The 17,668-nt window shown below is 47.6% G+C and overlaps 1 protein-coding gene across 1 annotated transcript in view; it reads left to right on the top strand.

The window, feature by feature from the left end:
• The window catches only part of zeb2b (zinc finger E-box binding homeobox 2b), a 22,464-nt gene extending 6,174 nt beyond the window's left edge, over positions 1-16,290 (top strand). Inside the window, exons 2-8 of the mRNA XM_030350041.1 lie at positions 174-242; positions 2,802-2,993; positions 5,127-5,341; positions 9,240-9,348; positions 9,920-11,946; positions 13,409-13,511; positions 15,359-16,290. Of these exons, the coding sequence (XP_030205901.1) occupies positions 174-242; positions 2,802-2,993; positions 5,127-5,341; positions 9,240-9,348; positions 9,920-11,946; positions 13,409-13,511; positions 15,359-16,071 (3,428 nt within the window). The 3' untranslated portion in view covers positions 16,072-16,290. The remainder of the gene's footprint in view (positions 1-173; positions 243-2,801; positions 2,994-5,126; positions 5,342-9,239; positions 9,349-9,919; positions 11,947-13,408; positions 13,512-15,358) is intronic.
• Positions 16,291-17,668: the final 1,378 nt, after the last annotated feature.

Below are 17,668 nucleotides of genomic sequence, written 5' to 3'. Positions count from 1 at the left end.
GAAGACTCGTTCCAAAAGGCTTGTCCTTGTTGTTTTTTTTGTTTATTATTCAAACAACTCCAGCGCCCGGACTAAACCTCTCTCTCTCTCTCTCTCCTTCTCTCTCTCTCTCTCTCTCTCTCTCTCTCTCTCTCTCTCTCTCTCTCTCTCTCTCTCTCTCTCTCTTTGTACAGATGAGATGAAAGATGATTTTGATACACTGGGGCCCGATGCCACTCTGCACTCAGTTGGAAACGGTCTAGGTGAGTACATGTGTACGCTCGAGACTCGAATGCTTCAAATGTCTTCTCTAAACTGGGTTTTATTAGTGCACAACATCCCTGTTGCGATACACTCTTTCTTCTTGTTACCGCACACTGTGTCTTTCTTTGTGTGTGTGTGTGTGTGTGTGTGTGTGTGTGTGTGTGTGTGTGTGTGTGTGTGTGTGTTTGTGTCTCTGTACTCGCAAATGCATTAAATATGAAGTCATTTCGGGGAGGTGCACAGGTGTCTGTGATTACGTGGCGACGTGTAAACACAACACGGGTACGAAGGGATTCGCTCGCCCTCATCGCCCAGAGAGCGAACAAGCAAGATTGTGTTCCCGCTGCTGCTGCCCATGTGTTCCTTTCTTCCGGAACTTTCTTTGGCGGGAAAAACCTGCACAGCACAGAAACACTTAACCTGTGATTTTATTTAGACACGTACACAGTTTCCAGCACATTCAAGGCCTGACACCACCGGCACAATTTCAATATGCCAATACGGCCAAGTCGCAACACCTTAACAAATAGTTGAAGTGTTGAAATCACATTCAACACTCGCATATAAAGAGGCACTTTTATCCTGCTAGGAAAGAAGACAAAAGTGTTGGTTTGGGAAAAGCACGATAGATTTATCTGAATACAGATTTTTGGAAACTCAATCTGTACGCGTGTATCGTTTAGCATTAACATAAACCGTCAAACCCTTATGTTCGGCAAGTGACAGTTGCGTCTTCCCTTCATAACTCCACCACTCCATGACTGATGTTGTAAACACCGTCACATCATGGCGTTGAGATGTCGAAAAAACCTCCAGAACGAGTCCTTCTAATGAGAGGCCCGTAAACTACGCTATCACGGCGATCAAAAAGGATTCCAGCATTGGCACCAATGACATTTCCCTGCCATTTTTTGACAACCAAATATCCACTACCTTGACCTTTCACAAATTGGACGCCAAAGCCATCACGGGGCCAAACAAATCAGTGTTTAAGCATCACCTTGGCTCGCCGTCTAAAAGGCCCCTAATTAAAAGTAGCAAACTGCGCGCACGCCAGAGTTTGATGGAGCGGAGCTTGTTTTGGCTCTGACGCCGCCACTGCTTCCATAGTATAATAGTTCTCTCTCTCTCTCTCTCTCTCTCTCTCTCTCTCTCTCTCTCTCTCTCTCTCTCTCTCTCTCTCTCTCTCCCCCCCGGAACCTATGCAGGATGAGAAAACTGTGTGTGTGGGTAGCTTTGAAAGTCCATCCCCCCCCCACCCCCTACCCCCACCATCCCCCTTGACTAATGAAGCTTGCTGATTTGGGTTCGCCCCGGTTTGTTTCTGCAGCACGCTATCTCCTCCTTGCAGCTTAGAGAGCCCCCCCCCCCCCCCCCCTCTCTCTCTCTTCCACCCCCCCCCCCCCCCCCCCCCCCCCCCCAGCCCTCTCCATCCCTCCCACCCGTCGAAGAGAAGGGACTGTAAAATAAATAGAGAAAACACATTGTGTGGCCTCAGCAGTTTGGCTAGCTTAAGACGCATCCTGAGCCGCTATGGGTTTTGGCCTTCTCCGTTTTTCTTTTTTCTTTTCCTTCTCCTCTCTTGCTATTTTTTCTTTTTTTTTGTGCGTGTGCGTGGTGTGTTGTGCTGTGTGTTGTGGTTTGGCCCGGGTAATCTGTACAACACAGAATCAACAAAAGCTGAAGTCTCTTGATTGACCTTATATGTGAAAGTCAATACAAAGAGCCCTGACTGCTCGGCTGCTGATTAAGCCTGGCTTGTTCCTGTGTGTGTGTGTGTGTGTGTGTGTGTGTGTGTGTGTGTGTGTGTGTGTGTGTGTGTGTGTGTGTGTGTGTGTGTGTGTGTGTGTGTGTGTGTGTGTGTGTGTGTACGTGTGTGTGTGTGTGTGTGTTCTTGTTTATACACTTGTTTGTTTTATCTTTAATATAAATTGACAAAAGGCAGGCGCCATCTTGATCCCCATCATAAATTTCACACCATATCAAGTTAATTGGGTCATTTAAATGTATTTCTTCACAGAACTGTTTAATAGACAGCAGTAATGTATAAAGCCTTAAGCTGTACATACAATGAAGGCATTTCTAGACTAAGGTAAAGCAAAGAGTGAAGCCTGACAATGAAAACACCTTTTGTGTGTCTTTCTGTAAAGATGTTTCTCTGGTTGTCTAATTCCTATGCTTTCTGCCCTTTTTCCTCCCCTTCTCTGCCTTCATCCTTAATTCCTACATTTCACTCTCATTTTCTCTCCCCTGCCTCCCCCTTTCCGTTGCAAACACTGTCCACTGAATCTTTCTCTTACCCCTCCCTTTCCTCCTCCCCCCTACCACCTCCACCACCTTGCTCATCCAACACCACCCCTCCCCCCACCACAACACCCTTCCTCCTCCAACTCCACCACCTCCCTCTCCTCTACCTCACCCCCAACCCCTACCACTTCCTCCACCTCCTCCTCCTCCTCCTCCACCCCGAACCCCTACCCCCACCACCACCACCACCATTCTCCTCCTCCACCACCACCTTCCTCTTCCTCCTCCTCTTCCGCCATCCCCTCCTCCAGCCAAGAGTGTGGACTGCACCTCGGAGTTCGAGGAGTACTTCTCCAAGAGGAAGATGGCCAGCGACAGCGAGAGCCACGTGGTCAGCATCGCCGAGTACCTCCAGCGCGGGGACACCGCCATCATCTACCCGGAGGCCCCTGAGGAGCTGTCCCGCCTGGGCACGCCAGAGGCCAACGGCCCCGAGGAGAACGGTATGCTTGTCCTTTTAAGATCGCATCGACGGTCAGGGAGGATCAGCCAATTCATAAAAATCGTATTTAGACGTAAAAAAACGCATGAACGAAAAAAGTTCATGTGTACACCATGCAATTTGTGTATGTGGGTGGTATTAACGATAGCGGGGATGAAAAATGAAGGAGTTTGGATCGGTGTTGTCTTTGTAACAACACCGTGATCCTAAGCTGGTGTGATTTGTGTAGAGAGCATAAGAATTATAGTCTGGCTGTTGCCAGACCAAGCTCTATCGTAGATTGCACGTTGGTCTGGGCAAGCTGCTGTCATTTTTTTCAGCACAAGAGGCTAATTCTCAGCCTAACTGTACGCGATTGGCTGCTTGCCGTCGTTTCCCTGTTGTCATTGTGTTAAACCAGCCAATAGCGCGCCAACGGGGAAAAGCCAGCTTCGTGATTGGCTCCCGCAAAAACGTATCGGAAGCAGAAAGAAATGTATTGCTCTCCACACCCAAGCTGAGATTGCCGGCAGAATGGGCGGGGCTACCCAGTCTATAAGAATTATCCTGTGTGATTCTTCCGTTGCCCTCCTTCCCCTTCCCCTGGGTATTGAGGTGGGATCAGGTATCAGCCTCTGTGCTTTGGGTTATTTTACTGGCTTGATAAGTGATCCGGGAGATTTATGGAGGAAATTTTACAAATCCTAAATCTAAGCAGAACCTTTTGACGTTTTGTTTGATGAAACATCGCTGGGACAAGGCTGGACCGTAAGGGATCCAGAGGGTGCATTTGTGGAAGGTTTGTGCACTATCATCCCCCTACCCCTCTTACTACCTCCTCCTACCCCCAGCACCCCGCCCCCCCCCCCCCGATCTCCCCATTTAAATCCAACCAATCCTTGGGTCAAGTGCAGCTCTCACTTAGGTTTAGCGTGTGACCTCTCAGATGTCCACGTTGGGGAAATCACTGAGATCTTGGCTTTGACTTTCTCACGCGCTAAGGTCAAAGAAAATAAAACTAACAGGGCAGGGGGATAGGTGGGGAGGGGGGAGGGGGGCAATGGCAGAATCAGCAGTGGTGTCTTGACACGAGCCAGCAGCTGCCGTCCTCACGCTTTCCACTGGAGATCTGGGTGTCTACCTACATAGACAGGAGCAACAGCTGGGCAGGAGTCTGAAACCAGATAGGGCACCTCTGAGGATGTCTGGTGTGTGTGTGTGTGTGTGTGTGTGTGTGTGTGTGTGTGTGTGTGTGTGTGTGTGTGTGTGTGTGTGTGTGTGTGTGTGTGTATGTACGTAATAGGAGGGGTGTCCAGTGGGGGAGGGGGAGGTTTGGGGCAATGTTGGAACAAAGCCACAAAAATGATGTCAGTAGAACTGGTCGTGAAAAAAGGGGGCAGCTAAAAGCAATTAGGAAAGTATGGCAAAGTGTGTGTCTGTGTGTGTGTGTGTGTGTGTGTGTGTGTGTGTGTGTGTGTGTGTGTGTGTGTTTTTGTGTGTGTGTGTGTGTGTTCTGGCATGGGCATGTGTGTTTAAGCGGGGGGAGGATTCATGTGTTAGCCACTGTGCGCAATTATCTGTCTGTATATCTGCCCGTCTGGACGAGTCCATCTCCAGTCTCTGTTAAGGCACGGTGTCAGTCATGTGATAGAATGCGTCTTTACGAGCCCGTACAAGTCAGTGCATGAACTGCATGTCAAGGAGGGCAGGGGGGAGCGAGAGAGAGGGGGAATGATGGAGTGAGTGATGGATGGAGGATGACTAGGGAGTGAAGGGAGGTAACAGTGGAGGCAGATTATCTACGGATGTTTAACTTTTAAACTTTTTTTTTTTTTGCTATGTTTAATGTTAGGATTGTGGTTCGAAAAAACCTATCCAGGGACGTGCATTACAAACGAAGGGCGGCAAATCGCACAATGCAATGCTTCGGAGAAATGATAGAACGTGTCGATGTGTCTGTATGTGTACCTTTGCAAATACACAGTACTCCCTAGCAAACTTACTAACAAACTCGCTAACATCGCACAAGGTCACTTAAGTATGGTTAAAGTCCATTGGGGCAAAAGTGTAGCCCTTTACTTGATAGTGACCTGGACATGCTAGCCCACTAGCCCCTATTGATTTTCTGCCTTTCACTCCCCCCCCCCCCCTGCAGACCTCCCGCCCGGGACGCCGGACGCCTTCGCCCAGCTGCTGACCTGCCCCTACTGCGACCGGGGCTACAAGAGGCTGACATCCCTCAAGGAGCACATCAAGTACCGCCACGAGAAGAACGAGGAGAACTTTGCCTGCCCGCTGTGCAACTACACCTTCGCCTACCGCACACAGCTGGAGCGCCACATGGCCACGCACAAGCCCGCCCGAGACCAGGTGAGCGTCTTTTCTCCTTTTCTCCTCGCAATCCATGTCCACTTTTTTGTTAAAATTGCAGCGCGGTTCACTGAATTTGTTGACGATCTTGCAGGCAGAACTCGAAAAATTTTATTCTGACGGATCCATGTGAATATTTTGAGGAACGACGTAGGATGGTGAAGCAAAATGGAGATTCTGGAAGGTTATGGGGCAAGGTGAGCCCGCTTCCCCAGACCAGAGGTATAATACTGGGTTCTGTGCCCAGAAACGTCCTCAGTGTGACATGGCGAGAGTGAGCTGACTTTAGCCCTCTGTTCAACTTCTCTTGCCTCTATTATGGGCTGTGTTCCCCGGGGGGGGGGGGGGGGGTTCTTTTTGATTGCCAATCATTATTAATACTTCATGCCATTTTAAAGATGTAGAACCTGTAATGGTAATGACTTTGATAGGGGCCCTAAATGGCTTTTTGATGGCCTTGTTGATATTATATCTCCCAGCCTCCAGGTATTTTCCAATTTGGAGATCTTTTAATTTTGTATATACACCACCCCTCTACACTTGATGCATTGCAATATACAGGGGAAGTTGTTTACTGATCAAAATGGATACTGAAACATTTGGAAAATATTTGCAAAAATATTTTTTTTGACAGCCACCTTAAGAATTTGTTATTATAAAACATTAAGGGGGGGGGGGTGGCACATGTAATTTCATACTTACACATTCAATATACAAATATATCCACTTGATACCGCCATGAATCATGTTGATTTCTTTTTTGATGTAAAAGCAGGATCCTGCATGTCTAACCTGGCAACCTCAGCCTTAGACATTAGTGTGTGTGTATCTGAGCATTAGTGGAAGACACCCCACCATTCTCCCAACTGAGATCCTATTGACTCCCAGTTGGGGGTTGAAGAAAAGCTATTCCATCACAAATCGCTTGATTTATCTTTGTCCCGTTTAGAAACCGAAAAAAACGAGAACGCTACCAGATAATTGATTCTTCGAGTACATCATGGAACTAGAGAGAGCTGAGATCAGGTTCCTCCCCCCCTCTCCCCCTCTTCCCCTCCTGGTCTTTTAATGGGACTCCTGGTGAAGAGAGAGAGAGAGAGAGAGAGAGAGAGAGAGAGAGAGAGGGAGAGGGAGAGGGAGAGGGAGAGAGAGAGAGAGAGAGAGAGAAAGAGAGCAAGAAAGAGAGGGAGATATTGACAGTGTGAGTGAGTGAGTGAGTGAGTGAGTGAGTGAGTGAGTGAGTGAGTGAGTGAGTGATTTTGTGGGTGAATGAGAGAGAGGGGGATCGACAGAGAGGTAGAGCGAGAGTGTGAGTGAGTGAGTAAGTGAGAGAGAGAGAAAGAGAGAGAGCTGTGTGTGTGTGTGTGTGTGTGTGTGTGTGTGTGTGTGTGTGTGTGTGTGTGTGTGTGTGTGTGTGTGTGTGTGTGTGTGTGTGTGTGTGTGTATTTGCCATCAGTAGGCCTCACTCTCACCTGATCTGCCAGCTGGGTCTAAACGTGAGCAGATGGGCCGGCCTGGTGAGCCAAGGTCCCAGTGCTCGTATTACGGCTCTGTCGGGCGGAGGGGCCCTCGCCGGTCTAAAGACGCGGCGCCGCAGACACAGGCCCACCTAACAGCCTGTTTGCACAAATTGGGTTAGAGCAAACTACACATTCATGCAAATGCTGAGCATCTATCTTTCTATTCTGGCGGACTGTCTTTCTATCGACACAGCTATCGCCCTCTCTCTCTTTTACTCTATCTTTCCAATCCCTATTTATCCGCTCTCTCCTCTCTCTCTCTCTTACCCTCTCTCTCTCTTCCACCCTCTCTCTCTCTCTCTCTCTCTCTCTCTCTCTCTCTCTCTCTCTCTCTCTCTCTCTCTCTCTTCCACCCTCTCTCTCTCTCTCTCTCTCTCTCTCTCTCTCTCTCTCTCTCTTTCCCTCTCTCTCTCTCTCTCTCTCTCTCTCTCTCTCTCTCTCTCTCTCTCTCTCTCTCTCTCTCTCCCTCTCACTCTCTTTCCCTCTCTCTCTCTCTCTCTCTCTCTCTCTCTCTCTCTCTCTCTCTCTCCCTCTCTCTCTCTCTCTCTCTCTCTCTCTCTCTCTCTCTCTCTCTCTCTCTCTCTCTCTCACTCTCTCTCTCTATAAATCTATCCATCTTTCTATATCCATCAATGCTTTATCTTATATCAGGTGATACACACACCCGCTCAGACTACAGAACTTTGAAAGCGTCAATCTGTCACATCCCCATGTTATTTAAAAGACATTTGCTTTAGGCCGTATCGCCACGTCTCTCTCTCTCCACCCCTCTGTCTAATGAACAGCGTGTGTTTGGAGGCGGCGACACAGAGGGGAATACGCTGATCATGTTGTCTTCATAGCAGGCTAACCACGCGCCGCCGCACCACTGTTCTGTCTCCTCTGTTTACCATTACTCCTCCCATTAAGTCCAATATGACTCATTAGAGGTCATCCATATTCATTTACAATATCCCCGCTCCCCCGCCTAGCGTTCCCGCAGTAGCACGCGGTAGCACGCTGCCACCGCAGCGCTACGAGGAAGGTGTATTAAGGGAGACTGGGTTAGCACATGAACACCAGAGTTGGTACCCCCAGACCTGTCGTTGGTGTTTTCAGGCCAGACAGCGATCTGTACTTTAGGGGGGGTCTTAGGGGACAGGATGGGGGGTGCTGGATGGATGGGTGCTTGGGTCGGATTGGGTTTTGGGGGGTTGGGGGTCAGAGTTGTCTGGAGGGTGTGTGAGGGTGAAAAGGGGTTTAGGAAAGGGGAGTGTTGAGGTGGTGTTGGTGGGGGCGTCAGCAGCTGTTAGTGTTTGTTTATGGGACTCGGCTATATCGGAGCAGTGTAGTCCCTCTTTGGACCTGCTTTCCTTTTTCCTGTGGCATGGGGGGGAGGGGTTGTATGGGGGGCTCCTCTTGCTTGATCTCTGACGGTTAGGGGGGGGTCCGTCTGAACAATTCTTTGCCAGTGCCCTGCTTGCTGCCATCTGTCTCCCCAGGAATGTGGGGAGAGGCAGCAACACACCCCGGTATTTCATTACCGGGGATGTGTGTCTAAACACCATCCCATAACACACGTCCCGTTATTTTGGTCACAATCGTTTAATTATTTGACCTGCAAACAAACTATTCAATGTTTCTCCTTGGCCTAATCTCCAAATGCACATAAACTGTGAATTACCGCAGTTGCGGTCATTTGTTTTTGTACTTTTGTACAAGCCGAAAGCCCTTTGTTTGATAAGCAGTCCTGATTAACTGTCACTGATGTGTACCTTCTGAAGAAGGGAATTGATGCACTGGCACGTGTGTCCTCTTTTCGGTATCCTAATACATTTCTTAAAGAGATATTCGTGGGCTCAATCCCAAAAATCCCAATTAAGACATTCGAGGAACGCTAAATAATTCCGCCTAGCTGGTCCAGGTATGCAGCCGCAGAGGCAGGGAGAGCCCACGCCTGGTTATGCATATCTCTCGGATGATTAGACACCAAATGAATGGAGAAAATGCTTTTTGATCAGATTGCTTGTTCTAATGAAGGAGAAACACTGTGGAAAAGAAAACACAGACGCACAACCGCGCAACACACGCTTTTCATGTATTCAATTTTCTTGCGCTGCCAAATTCTAAAGGCAGGCATTCTCCGGTGGAGACGCCAGGAAATTAAAAGGTATGTGATTCTCTCTGATATCACTGCCACTCCCGCCGTCAACCGACGGGAGGTACGGAGGTCCGCCGAGGAGGAAGCCAAGATGCCTCTTCTTTGACGCCGGCCGCCATTTGGCTTGTCTTGTGTTGTGACACCGAGCGATTGTGATTATTTACCAAATTCTTTACCCCTGTGGCGTTGTGGTACATGTCTTAATGTGAATCTTTATTTTTTTCCTTGTCCCTTTCAGCACCAACTGCTCAACCAAGGGGCTGGCAACCGCAAGTTCAAATGCACAGAGTGTGGCAAGGCCTTCAAGTACAAACACCATCTGAAGGAACACCTCCGGATTCATAGCGGTGGGTGGGGCAGGGATTGGGGAAGGGAGGGGGGGTGGGGGGGTGTTATGAATATTCATAGCCTTGATTTAAGAGCACCATGAACTTCACAGCATCTACAAGGAAAAAAAGATGTGGCTTTATTTCTCACCCGTGCTCCCGATAATGGATAATTAGGTTTATTATATTAGCACTGACTTTAATTGCCGTGAGCATGGGGTTATATTTCTGATGTTATTGCAGTGACGTATAATACATTAATATATATATTGATATTATATACTCACACACAGAGTGAAAAAAGGACATCTGACATTCTATATTGAAACATGTATATCAAAGCATAGATATAATGTTTGAATGGCAATTATAAAGGGTAAAGTTCTTTCCCTTTTAGATCCCAACATGCTATTCTCATTATAAGAATAGGAATAATCATGCTGAACAACAAATATGGAGAGAGAGGCAGATTTAATTATGTTTTTCTATATTTATGTTATTATTGTATTATAATTTTATTTTTTATCTAACAAGGTCTTAAACCGTGTGTTTATTGCATGCCATCTGACTTCTTTCCTCTTCCCCAATTCAGGTGAAAAACCCTATGAATGCCCCAACTGCAAGAAGAGATTCTCTCACTCCGGCTCCTACAGCTCCCACATCAGCAGCAAGAAGTGCATCGGCCTGATAGCGGTCAACGGCAGGATGCGCAACAACATGAAAACAGGCTCTTCCCCGACCTCCACCTCCTCCTCACCCACCAACACTGCCATCACCCAACTCCGGCAGAAGCTGGAGAACTGCAAGCCCCTGAGCCTCCAGGACCACAACAACCACCTGAGCATCAAGACGGAGCCGATCGACTTCAACGACTACAAGCTGATGATGGCCGCCCACGGCTTCGGCGGTCCGGGCTCCTTTATGAACGGAGGGGGCATGGGAGGGGGTAACAGCCCGGTTGGGATGCATCACAACTCGACGGCTCAGAGCCCCCTGCAGCACCTGGGCATGGGCGGACTGGAGTCGCAGCTCCTGGGCTACCCGGGTTCCCTGGGGAATAACCTGAACGAGGTGCAGAGGGTCCTGCAGATCGTGGACAACACTGTGTGCCGGCAGAAGATGGACTGCAAGCCCGAGGAGCTGTCTAAGCTGAAGGCCTACATGAAGGAGTTGGGCTCGCAGATCGAGGAGCAGAAACAGGGCCTGCTGTCACCCGGGTGCTCCCCGGTGGGTCTGCCGGTGGTCAACCACAACGGAGCCACCAAAAGCATCATCGACTACACATTAGAGAAAGTGAACGAAGCCAAAGCTTGCCTCCAGAGCTTGACCACAGACTCAAAGAGACAGATCAGCAATATCAAGCGAGAGAAGTCCAACCAGATGCTTGAAGGCGGCATGGAGGAGAAAATGCAGGAAAATAATATGTTTACACCCTTCACTTGCCAATACTGCAAAGAAACCTTCCCCGGTCCGATACCGTTACATCAACACGAACGTTATCTTTGTAAAATGAACGAGGAAATCAAGGCGGTCCTGCAACCTAGCGAGAACCTGATGATCACCAAGCCCGGGATGTTCATGGAGAAGAACGGCCACCTACTGTCGTCCATGTTGTCCGAGAAGGCCCTGAACGGTCCCATCAACCCGTACAAGGACCACATGTCTGTGCTGAAGGCGTACTTTGCCATGAACATGGAGCCAAACTCCGAAGAGCTGCTCAAGATATCCATCGCGGTCGGGCTCCCTCTGGAATTTGTCAAGGAGTGGTTCGACCAGCGTAAAATGTATCAGTATGGCAGCACGAGGGCCGCGCCGCTAGAACACCGAAACAACTCGGACATGCAGGTGGGAGTAAACAACCACCAGACAATGCCAAAGGACTCGATGGTAGCCAGGTCACCGCTGTCGCTGGTTAAACCGGACGACCGCATCACGTCCCCCTCGTACGGGGAGCATCACAACAACAACAACAACTGTGACAACGCACTTAGACACTTGAGAAATGGCCACCAGTTCATCAACAGTGCCAAACCCATGGGGGAGAAACGGGGCCACTCTCGCAGCAACACTCCCTCCCCACTAAACCTGTCCTCGGCCTCCTCCAAAAACTCTCACAGCAGCTCCTACACTCCAAACAGCCTGACTTCAGAGGATCTGCAGGCCGAGCCGTTGGATCTGTCCCTGCCCAGGCTGATGAAGGAGCCTAAGCATGCACTGACGGCCCGGAGCAGACCCAAAGTGAACAGCATCACCATGGACCACAACAGCCTCCCATCTCCTCCGCAGCACTTCCAGGAGCCCTTGAACCTGGCTTATCTGAAGAAGGACTTCTCGGGCTCCACCAACAACAACGTCAGTCTGGAAAAGAGCACTAGCCCCATTTTCGGCATGAACCCCTTCGCCGCAAAGCCCATGTACACATCGCTGCCACCCCAGAGCACTTTCCCTCAGGCCACGTTCATGCCCCCCATGCAGGCGGGCATACCAGGTCTCCGGCATTACCCGGGCATGGAACAAATGGGATTCTTACCGCACATGGCCTACACTTACACAACGGGGGCAACGACGTTCGCAGAGATGCAGCAGAGGAGGAAATACCAGCGAAAACCAGGTTTCCAGGTAAATGATCCACCTGTGGTTAGAGAGTAAATTAGAAAAAGAAGCCTGGGGGGGGGCAGAGTCTGAATGCGTTTTGAACTCATTGTGACTCTAATTAAAAACTTTGTGCCGTGTTTGGAGAATGTAAAAAAAAATAAAAGGGAAATACTCACGCACCTACCTGAGGTGCACTCAGCCAGCGAAAGGCATGGAGGTAAACAGCTGCGCCACGCGCTCGGAGGGAGTGTGCCCGCAAAGTGAGGCATCATTAGCGACGTCAGGGTGTAAATTGGGTATTTCAGAGGTTATGATGTGCAGATGTAGTTGGTGCCAGACTCCACTGTGAATTGTGCTGGCTTCCGCAGAGCATGGAATACATGATTGCTTCCCGACTATTAGTCTATTAGAGGAGTCATTATTCGGGGCGTTGTTTCAAGCGCACGTGTCTGAGCCCGTGATATTTGGTTATTAAATATGGCGGAATGGCCATTGTAAAAATGACAAAGGTGAGCCCAGGAGCAGTCTCGGTTCTCAACTTTAAAGGAGCGCCGCTAAAATGAGCTTCCACACACAGATTAATAATGCACAATGTCTCAATGTTCATTACCGCCGCACGCTGAAGGCTGTTGAACACCATTTCGATAAAAAAAGAATGCATATATTAATATATATATATACACATATATATATATATATATATATATACTCAGAATGTTTCAGATTCTAAGTTATTAAATTAGGTGTTCAAAGAATACAGCTATGGGCATTTAGTTTGAACTGATTTCCAAGAGATAGTCCATTCTTAAAACACAGTGCAGTGCCCTCTTCAGAATCACCGCAGGGCCCTGCTCAGGCCGCCCTCATTATCCTAATCTGGGGTGGCTCTCTATAATGGCCATTAGGTGTGCACTCTTGATTGTTATCTCTATTCTACGTCTGTAATTTCATGAAGCGGTCACGGTGCCTCCTCTTGTTCTGAAGCCCCTGATGTTCTCATTGTTAAATTATCATTATCAAATCAAGGTTATGAATGTGCCATTAATCACCCATTCTCTTCAATTACCGGATGGAAGAGGAGAACCCAAACTAGATCTAATTGAAGGCCATTACGTGTTTTAGAACTGATAGTGGGTTCGCTTGGTCGTGTCTCGTTCGAGGACCTAGTCTTCATGAGCCACGTCATTTAGGAACATGTCGAGATGATAATTGTACAAAACTGTAAAAGTGACCTTTATCCACTTTTAAACACACAGTCTGTCTCAAGTTTTATTTATACAGACGTAACTACATTCGTATTTGTAAAGAAACGTTTTTGGTTCACTTATTTAACCCAACATCCTTTTTAAATGACGCACAGACAAAGCCACATTCACATGTATAAAAATTCACAGAGACCTAACACAGACGATACAAGTGTTAACAATCCTCCCCCCTTTTCTTTTTCTTTCCTTCTTCCTTTGTGTTTTTGTTTCCGTGTGCGCAGGGGGACATGCTCGACGGACCGCCCGATTACTTGTCCGGCCTTGAGGACATGACAGACCCTGACTCCTGTCTGTCACGGAAGAAGATGAAGAAGACTGAAAGTGGTATGTACGCGTGTGACTTGTGCGACAAAACATTCCAGAAGAGCAGTTCCCTTCTAAGACACAAATATGAACACACAGGTATATACTGTTCTAGCCCATTACTTTACAACCCCCCTTCCGTCTCCCCCTTTCTCCCCAAATGTATTCCTTTGGTATTGCTTTTTCATTTATCCCTTTTTTTTATTCTTGCTTGTTGTTTCTAATCCCTCCCCTGTATTTGAATAATATCCCTTTGATTTTGTTAACCTATCCCTCCCTCCTGTGTTTCCGCCTCTTCTGTGTTGCGATTAAGCTGTATGTTCCCCCGATTACCTAACATGTCTCTTTCTCGACAGGGATGTGAATGTCTTTTTTAAAATTACAACCCCCCCCACAAAAGATTTATCCACTTCCAAATCATTTGTGAATCCACTGTGACTTTTCCAGTATTTCCTTAATGTATGCAAAAAGAACGCAGACATTCCTTACCGTAAACGGATAATTCACGTCAGGCGTACGGCGGCGAACGCAGCCCTGTGTCAGTACTCAATCTCGTCGCGCAGCGTAAAGCGCTTTATTATCTGAAAAGGCTCGCATCAATTCACCTAGACGTGCGCGGCCAGTAAAAAGGCCCTAATGTCTTTATCGCGGCCCATTATTGGCCATAGATCTCATCAGTGGCATAACATCTCTGAAGCGTCTGTACACCGACTAGCTCGAGGCGCTTTCATTACTCGGATCGTACCCAGATTAGCCAGAGATTATTTTTTAAACAGATTGCATCATATTGATTTATATTGTATGCATCTCTATTTTATATTTCTATTTATAACATCTACACAGCGTGTAATCTGCGGAATCACGGCTGGTTGTAGTATATAGTAGTATTGTGGTAAATAGACCAAGGTGCACTGCTTTGAGGGTATGGAGGTTATAGGCATCATTTTTAAAACATCCCAGCCCTCATGATAACAATGACAAAATGTGAATATCTTCAATATCTGTGTACTGAGAGTTACTTTGTACCGGATGGAGAGAGTTTTGTTCGATTGACCTTTTGAAATACTTTTCCTTTTAATTTACCCAGTCTTGTGTGGAGGGCTCCCTCTGCACCACACTATTGGTCAATATGACAGCTTAATAAAATGTACTGTTTTAAAGTAGTGTTATTACCACATTCTCAGTCGTTTTTACCAGCCAGAGGCATTAATGGAATAGCAATATCACAGTCGAAAGTAAAAATTTCTCCACACTTCCAAGTCTGCCCCTTTGTCCTCCAAGGCGTCTGATGGGGGTACACACCAAAACAGTCAAAAATAATACTAATAATCATAATAATAATTGAAAAAATAGTCAGCCACCATGAACTTGAATACTTTTCAGAGATAAGCAAGGAGCCGCACGCTCCCCCCCCCCCCCCCCCCCCCCCCGCCCCCTCCGTTTCACCATGGACTGTGTTTGATTAATTTCATTCTTGTTTGTTTGCTGTTGCACCAGTTCATTTGTGTTGCATTTCACCAGTGTAGAACCCGAGGCCCAGTGCCTCTGTTTCCTCCCGTCTTAAACCCGGGGAAGGAATTTCCATAATATACACCCAATAAATGCGGGGACACTCTTCCACCACTCCCCTCTCGTCGCAATTTCAATAAACAAATAAAGTTAAGTCTCAAGTCCGAGCAAGCCTTCCATCACCGCTGAAAGGCTCCTCTTTTTGTGTTGCATCCCACCCATCCGACTTTTCCCCCTAACCTTATACCTCTTTTTCTGTTTTTGCCTGAACCATGTCAACCAAAATATGATCCCCTTGCTGCAAACGACACACCTCTCATCTCCCTCTCCTTTTTGTGTTTCTTCCGTCCTTCCTGCAGGCAAGCGACCACACCAGTGTCAGATCTGCAAGAAAGCCTTCAAACACAAGCACCATCTCATCGAGCACTCGCGCCTGCACTCGGGGGAGAAGCCCTACCAGTGCGACAAGTGCGGCAAGCGCTTCTCCCACTCGGGCTCGTACTCGCAGCACATGAACCACCGCTACTCCTACTGTAAGCGGGAGGCGGAGGAGCGGGAGGCGGCCGAGAGGGAGGCCCGCGACAAGGGTCACCTGGAGCCGACTGAGATGCTGATGAACCGGGCCTACCTCCAGGGGCTGACCCCGCAGGGCCTGACCCCGCAGGGCCTGACCCCGCAGGGCATGACCCCACAGGGGATGACCGCACAGGGGTACCCTGACCTGGGGGAGCGCCAGGCCATGCTGAGGCACGAGGGCCTGAACGGAGGAGGGGGAGGAGGTGGAGGAGGAGGTGGTGGAGGATTAGGATTAGGAGGCGGAGGGGTAGTGATCAGAGACGGACGCAAGGATGTGGACGGAACGTATGAGCGGATGAAGATGATCGGCCGGAGGGAGGTGGAGTTTGGCGAGGAGGAGGAGGAAGAGGAGGAGAGGAAGAGCATGGATACGGATCGGGACACGCTGAGGGACGAGGAGGAGAACGGTGAGCACTCCATGGACGACAGCTCACTTGACGGCAAGACGGAAACTAAGTCGGACCGCGAGGACGCCATGATGGAGGACGGCATGTAAACATCGAGAGAACCCCCCCCCCCCCATCCGTGATACCCCTGCCCACGACCGCACCCCTCACAGCCCCCCCAAAATCCTGTCCCCGGGGCAGGACATCATGTCGGATTCACCCGATGTCACTCGCTCGGTTTTTAAAACGCGCGGCCCTGTTTTTTGCGTACGCCGTCAACATGCACGTGCCTGATGCTTCCGGGAAGCGTTCTCCGTCAAAAAAAAAAATGAAGAAGAACATTCATGATACGTGATTCCCCTTGATGAAAGACATAAAAGACCCCAACGTTCATTGTGGACTTGTGGATTAATGGAGGGGGGGGGGGGGGGGGGGGGGGGGGGTAGCGGGGTAGAGGGGGTTGAACGTGGGCTTTCGGAAGGTGATCTGAAGGATTTGCGGAGGGTTTTGTGAATGAGATGCATTATGCAAACGGCAGGAGAAATAATGAACAAACAAATAGATTTAGACAATTGTACAGTACTAAGGCCTACAGTTATGTGTGGTGCTAACTTTTTGAAGGATAGCCCCCCCCCCCCTCAATTCCTGCCCCTCCCTCGTAACCCACAGTGTTCTATAGTATTTATAGCACAACTAGTGACTTGTACAAATTGCACTCCACTTCTATAATCACAAATAAAAATAATAAAAACTATTGCCTATGTATATATTTATACAGTGTCGGGGAAAAACAGCAGTGGTGACGGCCACTACAGTCCTTCAATATTAACTTTGGTTTTCACTCTCTGTGTTTGTCTTCAGTTTGTGTTTTTTTTTTTTTTTGCCATATTGTGAATCGCCAGTCCTCACTACAAATACTATAAATGAAGGATTTAAAACATATGAAGACATGAAAGAGCTTAACAAATACTTAAACATTTTTCAAAGATAATTATGTTGCAAAGAGGACTTTCATTTTAAGGGAAATATCCAGTTTACGGACTGCAGTAATATGGGGGTGGGGGGAATAACATAAAGGACAAAGCCTTTGTAAGGTTGTTTTTTTTAAGAGAAAGAAAGAAAAAAAGAAGCCTTATATGCAAACCTTTTAACCTGTGTTTTCTGCAAGTGCCACCCTCGTATTGTGCAAAAGGACTCTTACTTTTTTCCCTCACCAGCTTCAGTATTTATAATGGTTCCTCCATTGGTCTGTGAAGCACTCATGTCAGTATTGGAAACAGGCAGCAGTTCAATAGTTTACATTATGTTGTGCAATGTTCTTTCAAATTAATTCTTTGTCAGTATTACGCCAAACCTTTGTTGAAACGACTACATTTGTTTTTATTTGTAGGTTGAAACAAAACATTATTTATGTGGCCCATTTTATATTTCCTAATTTTATTTATTTCATACTGTTGTGTACAGTACTATAGTACTTCAATATATAGATATATTTTAGTAAAATGGAACATGGCGTCGATCATAGGGGCAAATTTTACGTAAAGAGAGCATTTATTGTGTTTTGAAACATTGTGAAATGCGAAGTTTAATCTTCATTATTTTATTTTATTTTCCAGTTACTGGAAAATTCCAAATTTGGGAACTTTTATACAATTGTGAAAACACTGTATTTTCGACTGAAAAAAAAATTCCACTTTCTTCATCTTT

Source organism: Gadus morhua, unplaced genomic scaffold (assembly GCF_902167405.1).
Source record: "Gadus morhua unplaced genomic scaffold, gadMor3.0, whole genome shotgun sequence".
Lineage (NCBI taxonomy): Eukaryota > Metazoa > Chordata > Actinopteri > Gadiformes > Gadidae > Gadus > Gadus morhua.
This window is presented reverse-complemented; position numbering and strand designations above follow the sequence as displayed.